The sequence below is a fragment of the Balaenoptera physalus genome (genome assembly GCF_965194825.1).
Source record: "Balaenoptera physalus genome assembly, chromosome: 21".
Classification (NCBI taxonomy): Eukaryota; Metazoa; Chordata; class Mammalia; order Artiodactyla; family Balaenopteridae; genus Balaenoptera; species Balaenoptera physalus.
This window is the reverse complement of record NC_138902.1, coordinates 25,629,277-25,656,524: the sequence shown is the minus strand read 5'-3', so window position 1 is coordinate 25,656,524 and position 27,248 is coordinate 25,629,277. Positions and strand designations below refer to the sequence as shown.

The following is a 27,248-nucleotide window of genomic DNA, read 5'->3' as shown; positions in this document are numbered from 1 at the left end:
CAGTGCTGGGAAAAGTGGATATTCACATACAAAATAATGTGAATAACTACTTCCTATCTTATACCACTCACAAAAATCAACTCAGAATGGATTAAAGATTTAAATATAAGACCTGAAACTGTAAAACTCCTAGAAGAAATACAGGGAAAAAGCTCCTTGACATTAGTCTTCACAGCAATGTTTTGAATATGACACCAAAATCTTTTCATTTTGTTGATGAGCTTTATAGATTCCCTTTACTGCTCCTTGAGCCAGAACCAGAGATATCTTCTAGATATCTTTGCTCCACATGGCTCACTTTCAACTTTCAAGCTGAACTGAGTTTAAGTCAAGAAAAACCAAAATAGTAAACAAAAAATTATCAACCCTCAACATCTTCTAATTAGATGTCATTTTGAAAGCTGATGTTCTTACCTGATCTACCTGCTGACACTTTTTAAAAACATCAAATACTTGAGCCTTGCATTCTCTCCAGGTTTTATAGTTATATCACCAGGAGAAAAAGGTTGGCATATGCATAATGCCATCTTACCTATAAACAGAGTGTCATTTTTTAAAACCATGATTTCTGTCTTATAACTGAGTAGCAATAATCCTTTACATATTCTATGTGATAGCACATAGTCTGCTATTGCATTTTGATCCAAACTGACAATTTCTGTCCTTTGATCAAGGTACTAAATCTGTTTATATTTAAAGTACATAAGTATATTGATATGATATGACTGATATGATAGTATTTAGGTCATTTTTTAAATTGTACTGGGTTTCTTGTGTTTTACTCCTCTGTTCCTCCTTTCATTCCTCCTTTGTGTTAATTATACATACATATTTTTAGTATTCCGTTTTAATCACTATCTTAGCTTTCCAGCTAATCTCTTTGTATTATGTTTTCAATTGTTCCTCTGAGGATTACAATATGTATCTTAAATTCACCCTAATCAATTTAAAGTTGATATTGAACCACATCGGGTAAAATATAGGCACTTTTCAACAACATAGCTCAATTTATCCTTTAACATGCTATTGTCATGCACACACACACAACAAACCCACCAATCCATCAATCCAGTGTCATATTTTGCTTTAAACAGTCATATGTCTTTAAACTATAAAAAGCAAAGAGAAAAATATTAACCCACTATAATTAGGAAAGCTCCATTTTCTAGTAAGAATTTAAGTCTATTTGCATAATATAGATATTATGCTACCATTTATATTATTTTACACCAATATTTTTAATTAGTATAACTATTAAGTATCAGATATATCACTGAATATATTTTATTTATATACTGTTTACATTTTCATTTTATTAGCTAATTATTTTTTTTTAATTTAGCACAATCATAAAGGGAAGAAAAATTCTTTTAGTACAAACTGAAATAGGATCATGTTCACCTGGATTCTCCTAATAGTATCCTAACCAAGTTTCCTGATCCCAGACTTACCCTTCAATTGATTGCCCACTGCTACCAAAGTGATCATTCTAAAACATAAATGATGTCACACACTCTAGGAAGCCTGTCATGACCTTCATCACTCAAGATTAGGTGACCTTCCTATGACCTTCCTATGATATTTTGTGCTTACCTCCATCACAGCATGAGTAACATTACACTGTATTTGTCTTCTGATTAGTTTGTATCCCCACGATGAATTATGTACAGGTAGGGTCTACGTCTTACCTTTATACCTCCAGTACCTAATAAACATCAGGCACATAGTAGAGACACAAGAAAAGAGTTGCTGGAAGAAAACAACTGAATGAGTACATTTCCAACTGCTTCAGTTTGTAAGAGTCTCCAAACTACTAATTCTTAGTATATTTCTAAATGTATTCAACATACATTCATTTAGCACTTGTAATATGCCAAGTACACATGGAAAGACATTACATTTTAATAGTGAAAAGTAGAAGGGAGATAGCACAGTCTAGACTAACACTGAACTTAAATTATATCACCTTAAGTCCTAAAGAGCTAATTCCTCTCATCCAGACTTGATTTCCATTATAGTAATAATAATCTGGCTCATTTTGTTAATATTATACAACTTATACCATTACACAAAGAAATAGGGTAAATGTGTTAACATACCAGAGATACCATGGCCCAACCAGTCTTGTTATAGATGAACTCCAAGTTGTTCCTTCTTAAATAGAGCAAACCACCCACAAGTGACACTAACAAGGCCAAAGCAATGGTGCCAGAGTAGTTGGGTGGTCTGAAGACACGAATCTGTAAGAATACAATGAAAGTTTTTAAAGTTAAAGGAAAGTATTAATCTTTTTCGCTGGACCATATTCTGGTCCTTCCAGTCTTTAACACAAATAATTCAGCAAGGTGTCACCTTACTTTTCGTACCTGGGAATAACATTCCTTTTGCTGTTTATGAGTCAAAAAATACATGCCTTAAAACATCATGGCTATGTAACACGACTTGCTCTTCAGGTGCTTTTAGGTGAATACAGTTAAATATATGCAAAACCTACTTATATTCATTCCAGAGCTGTTCTGGTTCACCCATGGAACATGGGATCATCTGGTAAAAAGTAGAGGTGAGATGGGGGGTATAATACTTGTATTATTTCAAATTGGAACTTTTTAAAAGGTTTGTTTAAATAGCTTTATTGAGCTATAATCCATATACCATACAATCCACCCTTTGAAAGTGCACGATCCAATTTTTTTTTTTTAGCATATTCACAGATATGTGCAACCATCACCACAGTCAGTATCAGAACATTTGAATCACTTCAAAAGGAAATCGCATACCCTTTAGCATTCACTCCCTTACTCCTCGCACCCTCCAACCTTAAGCAACCACTAATAAATCTACTGTCTGTCTCTACACATTTCCCTATTCTGGAATTTCATATAATACGTAGTCTTTTGTAACTGGCTTCTTTCACTTAGCGTCATCTTTTCAAGGCTCATCCTTGTTGGAAAATGCGCCACTGCTTCATTCCTTTTTATGGCTGAATATTCCATTGTATGGATATCACATTCTGTTTATCCATTTATCAGTTAAGCAATTGATGGGTATTTGGGTTGTTTCCACCTTGTGGCTATTATGAATAATGCTGCTATAAACATTCTTGTACACGTTCTTGTGTAGGTGTATGTTTTCATTTCTCTCAGGTAGATACCTAGGAGTGGGATTGCTGGGTCACATAGAAACTCTATGTTTAATGGTTTGAGGAATTGTCAAACTGTTTACCAAAGTGGCTGCACTATTTTGCATTCCCACCAGTGGTGTATGTGGGTTCCTATTTCTCCACTTACTTGCCAATGCTTACGACCTCATTTCTTGATTCTAGCCACCCTAGTGGGTGTGAAGTGGTATCTCACTATGGGTTTGATTTGCATTTTGCTGATAACTAATGATGTTGAGCATCTTTTTTGTACTTATTGGCCACTTGTATACTTTCCTTGAAGAAATGTCTGTTCACATCCTTTGCCCAATTTTTAATTGGGTGGTCTTTTTATCAGTTATAAGAGTCCTACATATATACTAGATATGATATAAGTCCCTCATACGAAAAATGATTTGCAAACACTTCTCCCATTCTTGGGTTGTCTTTTCAGTTTTTGATGGTGCCTATCAAAGCACAGAGACTATTTTTTTTAAAGTAGCTGTAATTGAAAATCATAAACACAATTTCACAGATCTTGGTTCCAATAACATTCCCCATGAGAGGAAACCAAGGCTCCTAGGAGAGATGGCTAACTGAGCACTGGGTAGAATAGATGTGTAGATACAAGATGATCCTGAAACATATTATGTCAGAAAGTAAGAAAGTGTTTAAAAGAAAATGATGGAGATATGTTACAAGGACAGGGAAGCCAGCATGAAGGGACACCCACTAGTCAAATCTAGAACAATTCTGGCACCAAAACATTTAAGCACAGTAATAACTTACAAACCACTGGAGGAAGAAAAAAGCAATTCATGAGTCTGTACCAATGAGTAAGTGATAAAGAGGGGAGGACTCTTGCTTACAGTAGAATGCTATGAGCCAACTAGAAATATGGACAAAGTGCTAGAACTGGAACACCATCATGATAAAATCTGGATCAGGCAAGGATCATCAATGGATGCTAAATATTGACAAAATTTTGATGAGGAGTAGGATATTTGCATGATCTTAAGGTGTCTCCACATAGATAGCTTACTAATTAGAAAGGGGGGGAAGAACAGTAATTATATAATGGAGAAATGAAAGACACCTTGATAAGATGTTCAAAATTAACATCACCGATGAGGGACAGAGGGCATCATGGGCTATACATGTAGTTAGAACAAAACATGACCTCTGCGGTATTGTGGTCAAGAATGCATTAGCAGAATCCAGTCAAAAACAAACATCAGACAAATCAAATGAGGATCATTCAGTTCAGAAAGTGGGAGAGGATTATATTCTTCAAGATGTCAACGTTTTTAAAAGACAAAGATAAGTTATGGAAATGTTCCAGGTGTTCCAGGTTAAGCAAGGCTAAAGGACAAGTAAATGTAACACCTAACTCTAGACTGGATCTTGTACTGAAGGTGGGAAAATATTATTAAAGGATAGTATTAGGTCAACTGACAAAGCTAGAATATGTACCATAGCTCAAACAGAAATATTATACCAATGTAAATCTGTGAAGGTGATAACCGTACCATCTTCATGTATTTCTTAGGAAATGCAATGCACCTTAAAATGGTTCAGAAAAAGACTGTGTGTGGGTGTGTAAGTATGTGTGGAGAGACAGCATGGGGGAGAGGTAAGAGAATGAGAATGGCAAAGCAAAAGCTGTAAAAAGTCAACACTATGTGAATCCTGATAAAGGGTATACACTGAAACTATACTATTTTCATTTGTGGAACTTTTTAATTTGAAATTATTTACAAATAGATCCACATTTGTAAAAAAAAATATATCTACTAACAATGTGTAAGTATGATAATAGGTTAGCATCATTTCTGATTAAAATTTAGTATTTCTTATAAAGAATTAATAGTACTTTTCCATATTACCTTTAATATTTTGTACCAAATAAATGATACACTGTAGAGCTGAGTATCTGCCAAAACATTTCCAAAAAAATGATGAGTTAGGAAGTAAGTTTAGCCACTGAAATATCATTAATACCTATATTATTTTATTTACAATGATGGTAGTATAATATGAGAGACGTCTTTCTCAACTGAGAATAAATGTGTTTACACCTTATGGTAAAAATCAATGTTTCTGTATTACTTCTAAGGTAAATATAATTTTAAAATAGCTGGTTATAATTGTTCACTGCAGAACATTCTGGTGACATCAAGCGCTCCACACAGACATGAACTATCATCAACATTTTTGTTCATTTACTTGCTGAATAAACTGTCTATACATCTACACTCATATTTATGCTTTTCTGAGTCATACTATAAATACTATTTTTCTAACCTACTTTTTCACTTGTTATACCTTAAGCTTCTTTCTACATCAAATATTCTTGCAAACCACTGTCTAGACTCTGGCACATTTAATCAGTCTCTTATTTTTACACATTTGATTTCTTTACGATTTTTTCCATTAAAATGAACGTTTAAAATTTTCTTCCTATGGTTAAGAATTTAAATCATTCCTGATTATATCCTTAAGTTAAATTCCTACAAGTGGAGTTATTAAGTTAAATTCCATAAAATAAAGACATGACACGTACCATTAGAATAGTTACACCAATTTATAGTCCCAAGCACAGTATATGTCAGTGGCATTTTCTCACATGGCTCATGAAAAAGTGGGTATTATCCCATTATTATTTGCTCAAAGGATAGATAAAAATTATACAACTGGCTTTTTAATTAGAATTTCTTTGATTACTAAGACCGCTGAGCAACAGTCAGTATATTTTTTAGCCTGTGAAATTACTTTGTGCCTAACTTACGTATTAATGGTTCCCTGATATTTTAAGAACCATTATTTTAAAAACCATTTAAATTCACCTAACTCAAAGTTTAACTTACAGCTATCAGATGCAGTTTTCTTGAAGCAAGGAGAAATGTTCCATAGAGAAATTGGAAAAAAAAAAATCCTGTGGCCTTATTACAATGTTCTACCAAACCACGCTAATTAACCTATTATTAAAACTGGTAGGGAATAAGAACATACATGAACATCCGTTCTGTCAGCAATCCACTTTGCTAGTTGCTCAGCTGCAAATCCAATTCTTTGAAGGTCAAAAGTATCAGCTCTCTTGGGTCTGCCTTTTGGAGGAAAATGCATAAATGTAGGAGCAGAGTTCATGTTGAGCTGTAAAACATGAGATAAAACATACTAAATACAATATCCCAGCAATCTTTATATCTCCTTCATCTGACATTTTATGGGGTTTTTTCCTGCATGAATTTTGGAAAGATAGCGTTTATTATGAAAATCCAAGTGGCTTTCCAGAGCTTAACTACTGTTTTTATTCATCTTAATATATTGTTGAATAGAAAAGAACTTAGGAATTAGGCCAAGCTTGCTGAACCTTCACATTTAACATGCATCATTCATATTCTCAGCTGCATCATCTATTTCATCGGCCATTTCCTTCTTTATTTTCTAGAGTTCTACAACTAAAGAATGAAATGATTCAAAGTGCAAAATAGAAACACTGTAATTTGGTGGTACAGGGACTGTTTTCACTTCTTAAGCAAGCAGTTATTAAAGAAAAAGGACCAGCATTTGATGAAAGATATAAATATATCATGTAATTAATTTCAAGTATATTGACTTCTCTGTTAAAACTTTAAAGACTTTTGTTCAACTCCTCTATTATTTCAACTGTCTCAAAATGGTTATATCTCATAACTATTTTCTAAAGGCAAGCTCCATTTGAAAAGTATACTGAATAAAACACTATTATAAACAATATAATAGCTAAAAACAAATATGAGGTTAATTTGCATTGAGGAGTAAACTGCAAAACATACATACAGATTAAATTCTTGCTGCCCCAGAATTATGAAGAATGTTTCAAATGAAAGGCAAAGAGATTTTTGGCCCTGACTTCCAATATATAGTTCAGCATTCCCCAATAATGAGAATAAAAAGCAAATTGAAGTAACAACAAACATCAGATCATGCTTGCTGTCATCAAGGTAAAGATACAGCAGTACCAGCTGTGGACCTGCATGTTACGGACATTTAGTAATTTTTATTAAATTGAACAAAACACAGTCACCAATTCCTCTCTTCCCTGTGCTTTCTCCCCCTCCACACTTTGTTCACGTGTTTCCTGACAGATGCACAAGAGATAGTGACAGCCAATATGTAAGTGTAAGATTCAGGGAGAGGAAGTCCCTGCATTAGAACAATCAGAAACTCCACGCTAAGACTTCGCATCCTAGAATTTTAGAGTTAAAAAAATATAACTCAAAGCTTTCATCTTAATTAAAATATACAAATTCTCAAGGCTTCACAAAGCAGGGTACAACACACTCCTGATTGCTAGTGCAGAGCGCCTTCTAACACATCATTAACTTGTTGGCCTGCTGTCAGACACTTAGCCTCAGCCATCACATGGGAATCACATATAATTTACTTTCCAAACAAGTCTCCAACAAGCCAGAGATTGTCAAATTTCTGCACTTGTTCTTAATATCATATCCAGACACCACAGTGACAGTGTTGACAGTGCTTTAAGACATCAGTTTAGAGAGAGCACTTCAACAAAATGTGATTCGGTAGTTAGCAAGAAAGAAAACATACGCATTAAGAATCTTTTAGTAGTTCCCAAGTAAAACAAAATATACACTTCCCTATTTTTGTAGATTATAATTCCCCATAAAAATCATTAGCACCTATAACTTTTATGCACTTCTGCATTTTAAAATGAAAACTCCCATTGCTAAGCCAGGGGCTAGGTTTTGGAAAAACAAAGCAGTGCTATGTTTGGAATTCTGCTGATTCAAAATTAACCTGAGGAAATTTTTCAATTAAAAACAATCTTGACTTCAACTCTCATATCTATGCCAAAGTTAAAAAAAATGTTTAAAGCATATAAAAGAACTCGACAATTATATCTAACAGTATATCTATATGTTTACATACTGGCAGCCTATACAGTCAGTACCTAGCACAAAGGAAGGATTACTTTGTCCCACAATTTTGTTTGGTTTTCTTTAATCCGAATTAGCTGCCAACATTTTAAAGATAGAGAAATTTCATATAAAAATTCATTATTTGGGTCTCTACTTGAAAAACAGCTCTAGCTCCACTGGCCTGCATTTCTCCACTAGAGAGAGAGCTGAGATGCATCTCCCTCACTGGGTCGGCTGGTCCTGTCCAGTCCGCTGTAGCCCCACCCATGCCAGTGAAACCAACGGTCAGCTGCATGGCATTCTGCTGATTTTACTTCTTACAGCAGTTAGGAAAAAAGTGAAATTTGAGTGTTTCTATTAAATATTTATTTTTTTTAAAAAAGACCAAGAAAGATTTTGTTCTAATAAAGATAGGAGGGAACATATTTAATTAGTCAAGTGAAGCACTAATGTTTTTAATATACTAAGTATGTACATAAACAAAGATCCCATAATGAAACTAAACTCATGGAACTGGTTTCCCTCATTCAGCTTCCAGGCCTGGCCAGGGTAGACGTTTGGGCTTGAAGCCTCTGCTCTAGCAATCAGACTGGACCTGGGTGACTGTTTCCTAAGATGGCAGAGAGGATTCATGTGTATACTGAGTGAACATATATATTCATTAATACATTAATGTACAATTATTAATATGTACATTCATGTATATACCATAATGCTATATATATAGCACTTCCATCTAATGATCTCTAAGGCCAAGTCTCCTGAGATTCTACACAGACCTGTAAATTACATGAAAAAATATTTGGATGTTATAGCACTGTAATTTACCTTTACACGGTTATTTGAAATTACACATTTATGTTTATGTGTTTTTCTTTATTTTTATATTATTAGCTCCCTAGTCTATAAGCTCCTTATGGGGAAGAACTATGTATGTTTTCCTTACCAATTCAATAACGCTTCCTGAATAGATGGACAAAAGGAAACATGCCCAAAAGGTAAAATAAATTTATAAGGAAAAAATAAATGAAGAATACTAGTAGGAAAGCCCAAGGGTAAAGGGTATTGAAGGCAAAAAGAGAGAATTTATCCTATTTAACTAGAAACTGTCAAAGAAGAATGAATTATCAATCTGGAAGCAAGTAAGCAGAAACACTCACTAATGGACCATTTACAATTAGCTTGAGTCTTTACAGAACTAAATACTTTTCTATGATGTGGTAAAGAACTGCACCAGAGTGTCACATGTGAGAAAAATAAAATAGACCAAGATACCCAAACTAATCAATGCTGGGTATGGCACTAAGTTTTACATTTGAAAGGCATGATCAAGTAGTGATAAATACAAGAAATTAATAACTGCGGGTAACAGCAGGGATCAAGAAGCCAGACAGCTGAGCTCAAATTCTATCACTATTTTATTTTATTATCTCCATATACTAACTCTGTAACCTTGGACAAGTGATGTTAACCTCTCCATACCTTAATTTCCTCATCTATGAAATAGAGATAAAAACAACATACTTCTCTTTGGATTGTTATGAAGCTAAATGAAAGAAAACACATGAAGTATTTAGAAGAGTCCTTGGACTTATAAGGACTCAATGTTAGCGATGATGATGTAATCACGACAAATTCCAATAGGACTGGTATCCTTATAGGAAGCAGGACGTGAGTCCCATTGGGTTAGGGTCCCATCCTTATGACCTCATTTAACCTTAATTACCCCCTTAAAGGCCTTATATCCCCCCAAAACAGCATAAAGGTTAAGTAAAACTTACACTGAATCTTACATAAAATTTCACAAATTTATGCAAAATACCACCCAAACCACATACAATTAAATATCAAAACAAGGCTAATGCATGTAAACTGCCACTGTATGCTGAAAAAACATACTTCCTCTATAATGGAAAAGTCAAAATGTGTTTATTCACTAATGGCAAAAACTATGTACTGATAAAGATAACACTGACTGTAATTATTGTAATCATATCACATAATAACTACTCATTGTATTCACTGAATTGTATTTTTATCTGGCAAAGATGCAGCAATCGTAACTAACTCTATTAAATATGTTATTAAAATGAAACTCTTTTACCTGCTGAAAAACATCTGTCCCCTCATCGTAGTCCACCATACTGAAGAAGAGTTTGTTACAGAAAGCAGAGGAATAGCGCCAGGAGTTCGCCAGTATTTGATATTCTTCGTTAGCTTGCCTGATAAGGATAATGGGACAGAGTAGAAACATTATGAGTATTCAAACATTAACAAAGCTATTAATGAAACAGGTAATTCTGGGGCAAGAGTTGGCCTGTTTTAGTATGGACTGCAAGCTAAGAGTAGATTTTATAGTTTAAACAGAGGTAAAAAAATAAAAAGAACATTCCATGACATGTAAAAATTATACAGAATTCAAACTTCATCATTCGTGAATAAAGGGATACTGCATCACAGCCACACTGATTCCCTTACTTACTGCTATGTTTGCTATTACGCTACATAAGGGCAGAGCGGAGGAGTTCTAATAGAAAGTGTGTGGGCAAAGAAGCCCATCCTGACCCTTTAAATAAGAAGCCCGACAACTCTTATTACAGGGGATAAAATCATTTTGTGCCGTTTCCTATACATACAACTTAAATCTTCTGATGATTTTTAGTAAAAGGCACAGAGCAATTTTTAAGAATTTTGGAATTCACTTTAACGGAGAAATAAAAATCATGGATATATGTTTTAAAACTGTAAATACAGTTGTACTGCACCTTTATATATTCCATCTATCTAAAAATGCATTTACAGTCACACCTAAAAGTAAGCAAAAATTTGAGTAGCTAAACCAAATGCCACAAACAAGCTCTTCTCTAAGAGCATATTTACTCCTATTTTGAATTTGTTTCTATTGGACATTTTGTTGATATGCCAGATACTAAAGCTCTACTTTTAGGTGAAGGCAGGGAGTAGAAATAAAGAAACGGTGTTGCTAGAAGGATGTAGGTACAGTCATGGAAAAAGAAGCAACAGTGATTGCTAAAACTTTAATTTTAAAAAGAGAGAGAGGGGGCTTCTTCCGTACAGTTGACTATTCACAGGAGATCTGGGGAGTCTCTCCCAAAAGAAGTATAGATATAAAAAAGTATAACCCCACAGTCACAAAAAGACTTGGAGTGGAGTCAGCAGCAGATAAGCGATTTCAAGAACTATCTGGAAAACATAAGGCTGGTGGAAAAGTTTTGATGGAGGAAGTTACAATCTCAGAGAAGACTGCAGTACAAGGAGAAGCTAGGAAAAATACTGGATTAGAAGCAGCAGAGATGCTGGGTCTGAGATTTCATCTTGCTAACGAGCTAGCCTGTTACTGTTTCATGGATGCTGGCAGAAGCCATGAGACAGACTCCTGGGTTAGAGACCTAAAGGACTTTATTCTTCGTGTTTGTTTGCATCAGTTCCCGATGCCCCCAAGTTCATGGGGTGGCACAAAAGGCCCTTCCTGAATACCTGCACACACAGTTCACTGTGTTACAGGAGAGCCATACTGAGTTTGGAGGACTTACTGTTTTTATAGCACATGATGATAAACCCCATGCTTTGTTCAGTGAAACACATAATGTCACTTCTCAAGGCTTGTCACCGCACACACAACCCTTTGCATTCTTGGCATGCCCAGCAAGAACATGCAGGATCACCAGAGCCCATGGCAGGATGATCATACTGTTGCTTTTCCCAACAGTATTCACAAAAAAATAACAATGCCATATAAAAAAAAAAAAGAGCAAAGAAAGTAAAAGAGCGAGCACTTGTAAATAGAAAATATGATTTCTCAAATTAAACACCAATATTAGAAGATAGAGTTAAATCAAATTCAAAGAACAAAAAGGACACAGGTGGACTACATTGGTGGGAGGAAGGAGAAAGGGACCTAGGCACATAATCCAATAAGCCCAACCTTCAAACAGAAGGAGCCCCAGGAAGAGAAGAGACAAAGGAAATTTTCTGGAAACATAATACAATTAAAGGAGACTAGGTATTCAAATTAAAATTACTTCCCACGTTCTGAATAAGAGGAATAAGAAAAGACCAACATATTGTGATATTTTAGAACACTATGGATAAAAAGAAGATCCTAAAAACTTTCAGGAAAAAAAAAAAAAAAGTACTTAACAAAGGCAAACAGTGAGACCGGGATTGGACTGGTTATTAGCAGCACTACACGCTGGCAGATAACAGAGTAACGCCTTCAGAGTTTTGAGGGCATGTGATTTTCAATCTAGAATTGTACATCAAGCCGAATGATTGATTAAGTCTGAAATAAACACGTTTGAAGAAATGTAAGTCATATGAAATTACCTTAGGCTATAATTGATAGAAATGGTAAAAATGAGAGTGTGATAGAAGAACTGTACGGAAGGTAAAGGGGCAACTAGAAATATGATGCAGTAAGAAAGGTGGAAGATGTGTAAGAAAGCTGTGATCCACCTACGAAGCTATGAAATACAAATCAGGACAGGAATTTACTTGGACTTCAAGATGAAGAGAACTGATTCTAAGCAACCGTTACAATTAGAAAGAGTGGCACGACGTCCAGACTATCGTTAAGGCACATGTGGTCCTGCGACAGGAAAAACAACAGCAACAAAGTGAATCTAAAAGGCAAGGTCCAAAGAAGAAGAAAATTAAAATGTATCATAATCTTGATTGCTAGGTGATGGGAAAAGGTAGTCATTTTGAACATTTTCTTTTGCGTCAGGTTGGGGGTCATAAACAACAGCACTGTGGGAAAGGAACCATAATAAAAACCTATTACTTTGCAATTGACGCTATTTCTGTGGAAACAGTAAGTCAACCTACAGACAGAGCACAGATGTAATGATGGTTACAGTACAGAACGTAAGAGCTATCAACTATGACAATACAGAAATACAGGTAACAGGATTTGGTAGGTAAAAGGGAGGGAGAAGGTGTACTTGCTAATCGTCGACTTAGGGAATCAAGAGATATCACTTACACTTATGAACAAGAAATAGAAGAACGCTATTTACTGTTTACAATAATAAAAGAAAACTATAAAAAGGATAAAGGGTGAGATGAGTTAAATCCTCACCTATTAGAGCCAGAAATGTAAAGATCAGGTCTACTGCATGAAATATATAAGACTAACATTTAGAGGTATGAAAAAAACACCAGAAGAAAAAAACACAAAGGAATAACAGTGATTGCCTGTGGCTAAGTCTGCAAATAAGTGAGTGCAAGGGCTAGGGACATTCTAGGCCCTTTTTTAATAACAAGGAGCACATAACAGTGCTATGATTAAAATATATTTAAGTGGGCTAAATATGAACAAGGCTATAATCTGAGGTCACTTAGCATATAGACCTTAAGGGCACGTTTTAAGAGAGCACAGTACAAAAACCGACCACTGTGAAGATCAGCCTGAGACTGCACTGCGCTCACTAGGCAGAAACTATATTGTATACATTCTGAATCTGTTCAATGAAATAGTCACAAACTATTAAAACTTTGGTGGTTAAATAAGATTTAACCTGAGCACCTAATAGCAAGAAGTGAGCTAATCACCAAGGTCTCTGCTTTCATGGAGTTGACGTTTTAGTGAGGAGACATATAATAAACAACCAAATAAACGAAAATCATTAAAAGGTAAGATATACACTGAGAAAAAAAATTACATGGAATTGTATTACAGAAAACAATGGAGGATCTATTCAGATGACACAGTCATAAAAGGCTTCTCAGATGAAGCGACACTAATGCTCAAATCCCAAGGATGAGAAAAAGCCATCGCTGAAAAGACTAGAGAATGAACATTTCGGGGAGCAGGAAGAGCAAGCACGAGGGCTAGGAAGGGAAAGAATTTAAGATGCTGGATAAATGAGGCTGTGATATAAATGAGAACTGCTCTCTGTTTCCTGGAGGGACACACGCGGATTACATAGTTTACACCCTCCCTCATCTATTTAAAACAGCGCCTCACGGCTCCTCTTCCAACCCTAAAGAAAAGCAGAGTTAGGACCAATAGGAGCCCTAAAATCTGATTTGATTTTTGTCATATGGAATATAATATTACAGGTAATTATTCATCACTGATTTTCAAAGAAAAAATGTATAGTAATGTCTCACGGTGAATTGGCACTGACGATTAAGTAGATCTGAACGTCTCTGTACTAATGAACCTTAAGAGACCAGTGTGTCCTTAAAAAAAATCATTAAAACGATAGCATAACAATTAAGAAAACAGTTTATTTTTACACAAAAGAGCATCTTTTGTGTAAAAATAAAAGTTAAAATTTTTAACTTTTAAAACTTTTTTAAAAGTTTTAAAACGAAACTTTTTAACTTTTAAAATGAAACTTAGGGAAATGGCACATCTGCAAAAACTGGCATTCTTATGATAATGATGCTCTGAGAAATGAAAATGCTTCATTTTGAAAAATACACAGGAAAAAGACTATCAAATTTTGGTATTCAACATCTGTATATAGTATCTTATGGAATGACATAAGGCTGGGATAATCTTGAACTTTTTTCCCCTGTAATGTTATAACCTACCCCAGACCTATTAGAGTCTACTAAGTATACATTCATTCACTCATTAATTCACTCCACAAATATATATTAGTGCCAACAATGTGTCAGGTAATGAAGGACTGAATAATAAGTTCAAGGGCCCTGACTTCAAGGAGAATACACTCTAGTGAGAAAAAGATGCCTCATACAAGTATACACAAAATGTCAGATAGTTAGAAATACTCTGAAGAAAATAAAACAAGAAAATGTGATAAGTGGTATTGAGGGGTCAAAGAGGATGAATTCATTTTGCCTTCAAACTCTGTTTTCTACACCATCCACTTCCTCAGTTTAATTTCCTAATAATCAACTGTGGCTTCTATCCTCTGTTCCAAAGTCCTAAAGAGTTCCCCACTGCCTATATAATGAAGACCATGGGCAGAAGAGAAGACAAGAGCCCCTATCCCCTGGCCACAATTTACATCTACAGTCTGTATCCATAGGAACATACCACACGCTCAAAGGGTCTCTCCGTTTTGTGACACCCTGTGTTCATTCTTTAAGCTTTAAGTCATTAAATCCTCTGCTTAAAATGTCCTCCCTTCTTTCAAAAGCTTGCTCAAGAATGCCCCTCCTTCAGAAGCCACTTCAATTCTCTATAATACTTCAGGCAACTGTCAGAAATGGAAATTCTCAGCTTCTGTGCAGCGCTGTTTATTTTATGCATATACTGTTCTGCTTATGCATACTATGTTTATGCAGTGATTGTTCGGTGGCTAGGCCTTAGTCCAGAATAGGCATTTAATAAAGGTCTGATGATGAATAATATACTTTCCTAAAGAGTCAATATATTACATATACCCTAAAACTAAATAATACTAAATTAGAGATTTTGAATTCTGGACAGTCTGACTAAAAGCCCACTTAGTCAGATTTATGTCACAGGTTAATGTCTCTCTTAAGGCCAGTTTGCTTCATGGTATTGGTGGTCTTAGGAAGAAAAAAAGAAACACCTTAAATCTTTGTACCATCACAAATATATGCTATTTGTCAAAGGAACAGCGGTCTTGATTTGAAAGATTATAATGACTAAATCATCTCCTAATGTCATGTTCCTAAATCAATTTCATATGAAATACAAAAATCTAGATCTTAATCATCAGTGATGTTTATTCAGCGTTTTAATATATGCTACAATAATAATAAAGTATACCTCACAGTCTCCGCCTTTAAGAAGCCTGTCAGAGAACAGAATAGACACACACTAACACACAAGTAAGATACATATATTGAAGAAAGAATGCAGATTGTAGACGCTATACAGCATACAGAAGAGAATGGGATCACAGTGGATTGGAGCAGCTGGACAAAGTGTGAATGTGAAAATATTCAGAAAAGAATGGAAGGACTAAAATTATAATAATCAAGGAAGGACAGGAAGAGAATATGAAGGCAACAGAAGCAGTATAATCAGAGACTACCCAGTCTGAAATGCATATTATGTAGTCAAATAACAGAACTAAGTTTCATGTTACAAAATAAGGAAAGAATAGACTGGAAGCTCTCTTCCAGGAGAAAGATAAATAAGATCTTGACTTTATTCTGTAAATAGTGAACAACTCCTACAAGTGTTTTGAAAGAAGTGGATTATGCAAAATACTAATTAAGAAAGCTGTATCTGGCAACAGTGTGCATCATGTATTAGAGGAGGAGAAAATAAATGTTTGTAAACCACTCAGAATGTTACTATTCTGGTCTAGTTGGGAAAATATATGCGGCTATTAAAATACTATATAAATGAAGATATGACCTATTTCTTACATATTCTCCTTTAGAATCTAGAGCACCAAAGCAACGAGCAAAATTTTCTACACATCTTGCTTCTAGTTAGGAATCTATCTGTTGGCATAAAGAATTCCAGGGGAGCTAAGCAAATTACATTTTTTCAACACAAATACAATACTCAGAGAAAATTTACTACTGACAAGGTAAATGGGGGCTTTCTTCTGTTGAAGGTAATTTAGTAGCAATAGGACTAAAGACCAGATCTGTTTGTCACTAGAAATAATTCAATAAGCCTGAGAAAAACATATTTCAATGTTGATGATATCTATTTAGGGTAAAAAAGACTTGTTAGAAGGAATATGCCCCAATAACATAAACCCTATTCTCTAAACTTAACTACTCCATCATCTCTTATCTCTCCATATTCCAACTTCTTCATGCTTAACAGGGGATAGAAGAAGCCTAACTAATGACATAGAAAGTGACTGGCTTCTTGCATATGTTTGTGTCAGCTTAGACTAATGAGCAAAGGTGTCACTAATGCTTATTAGAACCCTTCAAACTTCACTGCCAAATGAAATTGAAAGTTGAAAACCACAAGTGCTCCTAGCACTTAAATAAGCACATTTCCAACACTGTTAGCTAAAAAAGTATTTTGTTTTAATAGTTCATAGGAACATTAGAGACGTAACTTTATGAATGGAAGGAACACTGTAAATTTTTCTAATCTATTAACGTGCAGCCTGAAGAGGGCAGTCAAGTTGCAGCAAAGCATCCAGGAAGGCTTAAGCAGTAACTTCAGGGCATGGTTCTGGTAAAACTCTTATATTAAATCTTCTCAATTTTTTATTATGGAAACAAGAAAAAAATCAATCCAAATGCTATAACAGTTTATAATCCTTTTTAAAGGGTTATGTAAAACTAAAAAGGATTATTAACTCATCCATAGTTGTATATATTTAATATAGCTCCCATGATGAATGTAGTTTTTATCTTTTATGGCCTTGAAGGGATTTTTAAAGAAATATGGTTTCTCTTTTTAATGTTAATCAAACTTCTTATAAAATAAGATTCATATTAAAATCTCTATGTATGCCTTTTATTTATATTTTTATGATAAATTATATATAGATATAACTATATATTGCATGGATACTCCAAAGTGTATCTTCATAAAACCTCAAATTATTCAATCTCCATAGATAGTGATACAGAGAGAGAGATCTGGTGTGAGTGGAGCCATCCATTACTTACGGTCTGATACCCTGAAGAGAAAACAACTGGTAAACAACACCCTGCACAAAGATTTCAACAGTGATTTCTCTCTGGTTGTGCTACAAGTATTCAGGACCCTACTGAATATACTGAAATATATTAAATAGACCCAATGCCTCTGAAGAGCTGAAGAATCCACAGTTAACTACCACTTTGTAACTGGCTCTGTGTAATTCACTACTTGCCAGATAAAGATATTGTGTCCATTACGCCTATGTTTTCTGAGCATCTATTTTTTTCTTTGGAAAACAGTTCTAAGGTGAACACGCGATTCCAACACATATATTACAGCAAAAATGTATATGAACATAAGAGATATTAAACGGTATATAACATGCATAGTAGCAACTCAGTTTATGAGTCAGCAGAATTTTTGTTCTCTTAAGAAAAATGGTAACACTAACATACAAAAAAGCTTAAAAGGTTGTATGCTAAGAAAACTGACACATAGCTAAAAGAAGAAAGGAACTGTGCAGAAATTAGGAAGTCTAGTTCATGATTTGTTTTCAGAGATCATACTGGTGTTGTAATTCTAAAACTATTTTATATGCACTGAAAGGGAGAGCAAATGAGCAAATACACCAATATTGCTGGGATCCAGGTTTTCATTTTGGAGAAAGGAGATAAAACTATGGAATAGGGAAAATAGAGGAAAAACCCTACAGTGTTAGCTTGGAATAGGAGATATCCAGCTAAAGTCATTTATATATGTGTGTATGTATGTATGTGTACGTATACACATACACACATCCTAGCTCTATCTACTAAAAAAGGCTGAAAGCAATGATACTATCCCAGCAGTAAACAGTATAACTTGCCCAGTTCTTGCTTTCTAAATATCATTTCCTACCAAAAAGACGAAGGACTCCTTGAAAAAATGCTTCTTGCAGTTCCATAACAGGGAAAGTATATAAAGTATGCGTAGAATATTTTGTTGAGCCAGAAAGCAAAGACTAACAGAGGCATGTAATGACACAGGAGTTGGTTTCCACTGATCAAATTTAGGGCAACTTGAACACTGAAGAATAATCACAGCAACAGATTAGTAAATAAAAAAAGAATCTTTGCATTGAGATACTCAGAAGGGCAAATGGAGGAAAGAAAAGCTCTCATTTATAGAAGAATACCAACTAATTAATGTTAAAGCAATGACAGAATGTTTAAAAATCACCCCTTCACAATCATCAATGTAATATCAAATTCAGGCAGAGATTATCAATGGATGTTACAATCACTGGGTAAAAAAGTGCCAAGAAACAGGATAGTCACATTATCTCAAAGTGTCCCCCCTCTTAACCCATTCATCTCCCCCAAACACTTATTACAAGGGAAAGATATACTTGTACAACAGAAAGATGTGATGATCACCGCCTTGATCAAGTGATCGATCTCATCACTGGTATTTGAAAGAACTAACATTATGTGCCTCCTGATAGGATGCAATAAGAAGTACACAAATAACTGCTATAGTACTTTTTAAAAAAGCAGATTATGTCATTGAATTAATGCCATTTCACTTAAAAGTGATAATGGTATTCTGATTAGATAAGAATGTCGTATTAAAATATGCAAACTGAAATATTTAGCAGTGGTATTTCAAGATGTCTACAAGTTAAAAGTACACTTGCTGGTATGTGACTCATTTTTTACTTATACTTAAAAGAATGTGAACAAAGAAGAACAAAGAGCATCTGTCATCACCCACTTCCACAGGGGTTAAGTCGCAACCACTGCAGCCACCCACAGGCAGTGTACCAAGAGGAGTTCAGGATGAAAAACAGGGTGAGGCGCCCTGTGCTTTGGATAAACAGGCCCTTAGATAGTTAGACACATTATCTCAGGAAGAATTTCAATGACCCGAGATTCTTGCATCTTCCCAGACACAGCAAAGCACTAAATCATTAACTGGATACACCTGTTCTTTGGAATTAGCAGTGATCTTTTACCAAGATGTGTGTCATTGCTTTTACCAAGACTGCATGTTATTTCCCAACCAAAAAAATTTATAAACTGGCCCCTCCCCAACCTCTTCAGAGCAGTTTCCTCAGGACTAACTGAGTTGCTGTCTCCCAGGCTATATATAGTCCCCAGTAACACCGTGAATAAAACGTAAACTCACAACGCTTATGTGTCTTTCTTTAAGGCAATGAGCAAAATCAAATGTGGCAAAATGTTATAATTAGTGAAATCTTGGTAAAGTGTAGACTGGTGTCTTTGTACTACTGTTTCAATTTTCTGTAGGTTTGAAATTATAAGATGGGTGACTAAAGCTGGACTTTATATACAAATAATATAGAAAATAGAGCTCAGAGACTGCTACAGTGTCACACAGATAATGAAAGTTCATTGAAAACATCCACTTATTCATTGTAAAAGAGTTGGGATTATCCAATCTGAGGAAGACACACCTAGGAGGAAATTTAATACAGTGAACTTAAAATCACATCCCTTCGACCTAAAAAAATAATTAAACTAGACAGCGTTCAGCAATAACCCTAAAACATCATTTATATTAAACTGGTCATGGATTCAGTCAAGTCTGAAAACAGTCCTCACGTATTAGCCAAGCCAGGCAAAGAATGTGTGAATGGCATGAGAGTTTGCCAGTCTTTGACAAAGAAGTGAAATACTTTGTCCAGGTAGCCAGACATCTTAGAAAAACTTAAGAATTAAGGCCATAGAGAAATATTATCCAAGGACTAAAGGAAACGATAAGGGTTGTAATCCCAAAACCATTTAGAAAGCACTTACCAGTGCATTAAGAGATGGACAGGGTAATTTTATCTATGAACGATTCTCACATTATGTGCTCACTTTAGAACTGAATCTCCTAAGAGATACGACTTCACTGTAATGAAACAAAAGGCTGATGAGCTCTTCCACATGGTCTTGGCCAGCTATCTCCACCTCACCAGCCCTTGCTATGAAATGCTAATCTGAATGAAAGCTTTTCATGATCTAATGAGTTTAAGGAATGCTGGCTGATGGATCCCTGCACTAAAAGATTAATAATCTTAGTTGGGAATGCAAAATGCAAATTACAGTTCACAGGGTAGAACCAATAATGAATATGTACACTTAAGGAAAGCATTAAACTTACTAGCTCTGGAGTCACAAATCCCAACCCTGACAGGTATTAGCTCTGTGACTTTGGGTAAATTATATAACCTCTCAGCTTTGATGTTGTCATCTAAAACATGGGGTTTTTTTCAGTCCTACCTTTTAGAGTAGTGAGAATGACATGAGATATTATATATATAAATGACCTAACACAGGACTGCCCAAATAGTTTATACATAATAAACAATCATTTTATTTAGAGAAGAAAAGATGTTAGCCAGTTAATATCTAATATATCAATGTAATAATTTATTCTCCCTCCTCTTTAAAATAACTTTGTAATTACTAATCATTTTTTCATTTATTTGAAGTCCAACAATATATTAACTTCCAATACATTACCAACCTTTGATTGTATGTGCACCCTGCTTGATTCTACGTGTACTTTTTGATTTTCCTTCATCTGGATGTTTTTTCTTACATCTATTGAACAATAGAAATAACCTTAGAAGAGGTTATTTTGTTCTTAGAATTTTTAGCGAATTCTGGAAGAGATGACTTTGTGGTAGAATACATCTAAAAGATTTAGTAATTATGGGGAATATTCCTTATAGTACAATTTGATAAAGGAAGTTTGGAGTTAACACTTACAGGAGGTGAGAATTGTATTGAGTAGTCTTAATTAACAACTTTATTTGGCCAAGGAGTTTGATGTGTGCACTGAGGAAGGTGAGAATTGAATCCTGAGATTTGTGAATAAACTGACTTTGTGAAAGAAGAGCAGAATGATCTGCTAAGAGGGCTTACAAGGAAGCCAACAGCTCATTCATCAGCCATTCAGCAAAGAAAAGCAACTGGAGAATCTTTAAGTGTGTCAGCTCTAGAAGAAAATTTCACTTTTTCTCAAAGAAAAAAGCAGAAAAAGTCTCACAAAGGAAAGCACTAATCTTTTAAACTTATACCTATGAACATGTCAATGATTCTACAGAATTATAAAAAAATTATAGCAGTATTATAGAAATGGTCCCAAATTACACTGACACAGAAGGACCCAGGAGAATTCAAGTTTTTAAACAAAAATGACTGCTGATGATAGAGTGCCTTTCTCAATGAATCTACAACTCCCTTTGAGGCACTTAATTTATAATACAGAATATAATTTGAATACTTTTTCTTGAAAATTTTTCTTGAAACTCCTCTTTACCTTTTCATCTTGGTTGTCCCCTTGAGATCTCTTTCATTCACTCTGCTCATATGGGTCACATTCAGTACTCTCTTGGCTCAATGACAGTAGATCTCAGACCACTTTTCAACCACAATTATTTAACAGATCCTCCTTTTAAATTTATATTACTCTATAATGTAAATCTATCAACCTCATCCAATAAACTCCAAGACATCCCTCTTTCAGCTCACTTAATATTTTTCCTCTCCAGTTCCATTAAAATCCTGAGTTATTTCGACATACATGTTTATAATCTAGATGTGACCCCAGCCTTATCATTCCTAAAGCTTCCCTATTATATCCACAATCATCTACATTATACTTCAGCAATTTACTCATTTATTTAATCAACCCTTTACAACTTCCTAATTTTCAACCCCGTCCTCCTTTCACACAAAACCTCTCCTTCACTCTTGTGAAAATCTAGCTTAATTGTATCACACCTAGTTTATCAGCTGTCCCCTGGCTTCTTTGACCCCCTAACCAACTTTTAACCCACAGTTATACATTTCAGATATACTCTCACTAGCATTCTCAGAATATTTGCCAATTAATCCACTTTGTAGAATAAAGCAAACAGGTTAATCCCTATGGAGGGTGTTCTTGCTCCCAAATTGCTGAGTATTGGGGAAGAAATCATTTAACTCTAGAGATTCTTCACTAAAAATCTGAGTATTCTAGTTTCATAAAGGATCCTTGTCAATGCTATATGGTCATCCAATTAACTAATAAGGCTTCATCCATTCCCATTGTTCCTCAACGAAATTAAATTTTAAAAAGCTGTGAATCATGAACCTGCTTCGTAGCTTCCCTGTCTCTATACTGGCTGCACACTAGAATTACCTAGAGCATGTTTTTTAAAATGTCAGTGTTGACCCCCCCAAAAAAACCCAATTAAACCACAGTGTCTAGGTATGGGAAGCACATATCTGCTCTACACTTTTTATTTGCCTCTAAACCTTCATGGCTCTTCCTTTCTCCTCCAACAACTTCACCATCATCTTGATCCATGAATTAACTTTTTCTAATAACTTCAATCTTTTTCTCTTGTAAATCTAAACTACTCTAAAATTTAAAAGTTTATTACAAAATAGGCTGTAATACACAAGTAAATAAAGGTTATTTTGAGCTAAGCATCATTAAAAAATTGAGGGTCCATATTTAACCATTTAACAACATAATGAATTAAGTAAACTATTAAAGGATATACCATTTAACAGTATGCTGTGGTTTATGTTATCAAAATATATACAATTATATGTAACTGTGAAATAAATACTTGGATAATAAAGTCTTTCTAGGTTACAGTTGCAAAAAAATATAATAATCAATTAAATAGATTTCTTCATAACAGTGGTGAATACAGGAGATCAATATATTCAATTTTTAGAAGCAAAGAAATGATCTCCCTAAAACATATAAGGTATTGTAGGATGCCAGAGGACAGTTTATATTTTTGTGGAATCTGAACTGTTATACCAAATGCCAACTAAGATGGTATTTTTGCCTCAGGAGAGCTTTTCAGCACCCCTTAGATAAACATAAAATACCCTGTCCTTAAGTGCTAACCTAATTCTGACAAATGTTAATGTCCACTTAAGTACTGGTCCTCAAATTGATAGGAGGGGAACTCAGAATCATCTGAAATGGTGTTTTTCAAAATATTTTGCTTTTCATCTTTTCTACCCACTTTGAGCTATGTCCCAACATACACTCATTATTAGATTGTGATAAAAATCTTTCATGAAAATTTCCGAACACTGAAATTACCTTTCTGCAAGCTAGTCTGAGAGAAACTGGTTTATTTTTTTCATTGGTCCATGTTACTAATAATTTTGGTTTCCACTAAAGTTCAAAATGGTTTAGAAACCTAAAGTCTACAGATGAATATACAATGTGAAGAGTCTGAATGTGGAGCTACAAGTGTTTGTTCTTGAAAAGAAAGTGTTCAGCCAAGAAGAAACAGAAAACCTAAATTGTCCTTAACAATTGAGGAAATGGAATATGTAATTTAAAATCTCCAGGTCAAGAAGATTTCACTGGAGAATTCTATCAAACATTTAAAGAAGAATTAACATAATTTCTAAAACTGTGTGATTTCACAAATCACTTCCAGAAAATAACTGAGGAGGGAACATTTCCCAATACATTTTATGAGGTATTAGCATGATACCAAAATTGGACAAAGACAGTAAAAATAATGAAAAATATAGATCAATATCTGACATGAATTTAGATATAAAATACTTCAACAAAATATTAGCAAATAGAATTCAGCAATACATAAAAAGAATATAATACAATCAAGTGGGATTTATTCCAAAATGCAAAACTGATTCAGCGATTGAAAATCCATCAATGTAATCTACCATATCAACAACCTAAAAAAGAAAAAGCGTAACAACTGACTCCCCAAAATCTGACAAAATCCAACACCCATTCATGACAAAAGCTCTCAGTAAACTAGTTCCTCAACCCGATAGAGAACATCTACAAAACTCTTACACCTAGTATCATACTTAGTGATGAAAGACTGAATCCTTTCTCCCAAAGATCAGATCAACATGTAAAACATCAAACTATAAAACTTTCAGAAAAACACATAAGAGAAAAAAATAGAACTTTGTGATCTAGGGCTAGGCAAAGAGTTCAATTTGACAACAAAAGTAAGATCTGTAAAAGGGGAAACTGATAAATTGGACTCACTAAATTAAAATCTGCAAAAGACCTTGTTATGAGAATGAAAACACAAACTATAGACTAGGAGAAAATATTTAAAAACCACATATCTGACAAAGGACTAGTATGTACAATATATAAAGAACTCTCAAAATTCAGTAAAAAAAAATTCAATTAGAAATAGGCAAAAGAAATGAAAGATATTTCACTAAAGAGGTGATAGATGACAAAAAAGCAAACGAAAAGATGTTCAACACCATTACACTAGGGAAATGCAAAATAAAACCGCAAATTAAAACTATATACCCATGGAATGGCTAAGATAAAACAATGACAGCACTGATGCTGGTGAGGATATGGAAAAACTAGGTCCTTCACACACCACTGGTGGGACTGTCAAATGACACAGCCACTCTGGAAAACATTTTAGCAGTTTCTGATAAAGCTAAACATGCAACTACCATTGCAATTCAGCCATCAGACTCTCTGGCCATTTATCTCAGAGAAATGAAAACTTAAGTTCACACAAAGCCTGTACAAGAATGTTCATAACAGTTGTATTTGTAATGGCCAAAAACTGGAAACAATCCAGGTGTCTTTTAACAGATGGATGCTAAACAAACTGCAGTACATCCATACCATAGGATATTACTCAGTAATAAAAAGAATGAAGTACTGACAAATACAACAACTTGGATGGATTTTGAAGGAGTTATGATAAGTAAAAAAAGCCAAATCCAAAAGGTCATATACTATATGATTCCACTTACATAATAGTCTTTAAATGATGAAATTACAGAAATGGAGAATAAATTCAGGAGGTGGGGAGATGGGGTGGGTGTGGCTATAAAGGGCAACAGGAGGGATTCTTACTGTGATGGAACTGTTCTGTATCAATACCAATATCCTGTTTGTGAAACTGTGCTACAGTTTTACAAGATGTTAGCATTGGGGGGTCACTGAGTAAAAGGTATGTAGGATTTCTCTGTATTATTTCCTAGAATTGCATGTGAAACAATTATCTCAAACTTAAAAAGTTTAATTTAAAATAAGCACTGTTGTATATATATTATATTTATACTTGTCCAAAACTTTCTTTGGTATGTTCCCACTGAAAAATATTTCATTCACTTCAAATCATATCATAGGAAGAAATTTCTATATCATAGGAAGAAATTTCTCATCATTAGAGGTACTGAAAAGTAAACAGACTTCCTTGAGTAGGTCCTCTTGATTAAACTATTTAATCAGAGTATGTTTAAGGGGGCTACTTCATTGCCTCTAAGATATATGTAGGTGACCTACAAGACAATATTTGAACAAAATTCTATAACATATGTACCTTTATACAGGACATAAAGATAAAAAAATCTGTTTTATGATTACATGTGGATTGGTCAAGTAAATATTTTATACAATATAAAAATATGAGCCTATCAAAGTCATTTCCTAGAAAACAATGACTTTGAGCTTACATTTAAATGCACATAATTATAGTTGACTACAGCATTGAACAAATGTTTAATTCTATTATATACATTTATCTTAAGTCTAACAAACATATAATCATACAATAATAGTTTTTAATTTTTTAAATACATACGTTACCTGCACACAGAACACTGCCGCTGAGGTTGAAGAGCAGTGAACATAACAATCATAGAATAGTTTCGAGGTGGTGTCTTTATAAATTTTCGGAATTTGTCACCATTCATTCGGAAGATTGAGCGCCTGGAGCTCCATTCCATCAGCTGTTCTACTTTCTCAGCTAAAAGATTCTGCAATAAACATAGGAATTTAAATTTACACAGGGTTAAAATTCTTCAGTTTGTACTTCAAGTAAAAAGAATTACATGGGATTATATTTTACCTAAAATTCATTTCTGCTAAAAGTTCTTGTTTTGGTGAACACAGTCATTGTTAACTGACCATATATGCATAAAATATTTCATCTATTTTTCCTAACAATTGTAAGTTTATAAAAATAGATATCAAAAGTAAAATAGACTTTCAATTCCAGAAAGATGGAATAGATACGCTTTTCCCTAATCCCCCACTAAATACAGCTAAAAACTCTGGTCATTTGAAAGACAAGCATAAGAAGGCTCTGAAAAGTGGAAAGAAGAAGGAAGGCTGGCTGGCGACCCCAAAATGAAGAGCGCCGTGGTGGTGAGTGCCCTGAGTTTTATTGCAGCCTCACCCATCCCAGACTGGTAGCCAGAGACACTGGCAATCCAAGAACACCAATGGACGCAAACAAAAAAAAAACCCCAAGAAAAGCCTGCTCTCTTTACCCAAAGGACAAAAAAGGGCGACCTAGTAAGACAAAAACTAACTGCTCTGGTCTAGCCAAACACCACAGACGAAACACTGCCCTTCCACCACCTCCCTCGCTAGCAAGGGCGGAATGGAAGCCTCAACCCAACTCTAAATTCCCCTGCAAGCATCAACATGCAAACAGCTTGGAGGGACCTCATGTAGACAAAACTGAGCGAAAGACACGTATGCACAAAAGAGCACTGCATGATTCTACTTACGGTAAGATCAAAAACAGGAAAAAATCTACTGTGCTAAAAGTCAGGATAGTGGCTTACTGAAGCAGGCACTGGGATGGTGGGAGGCGTAGTGAGGCGAGATG

General features: G+C 34.7%; 1 protein-coding gene across 8 annotated transcripts in view; it reads right to left on the bottom strand.

The window, feature by feature from the left end:
* The window catches only part of TUSC3 (tumor suppressor candidate 3), a 188,242-nt gene that overhangs the window by 96,864 nt on the left and 64,130 nt on the right, over positions 1-27,248 (bottom strand). For all 8 annotated transcript variants that reach the window (XR_014258269.1, XR_014258270.1, XM_082444531.1 and 5 more), the window contains exons 2-5: positions 26,219-26,388; positions 10,169-10,286; positions 6,149-6,289; positions 2,100-2,240 (exon numbers count right to left, since the gene is read on the bottom strand). Coding sequence is in view for 6 of the 8 variants with exons in the window: in XM_082444531.1 (XP_082300657.1) it covers positions 2,100-2,240; positions 6,149-6,289; positions 10,169-10,286; positions 26,219-26,388 (570 nt within the window). In the remaining 2 variants the exon portion in view is untranslated. The remainder of the gene's footprint in view (positions 1-2,099; positions 2,241-6,148; positions 6,290-10,168; positions 10,287-26,218; positions 26,389-27,248) is intronic.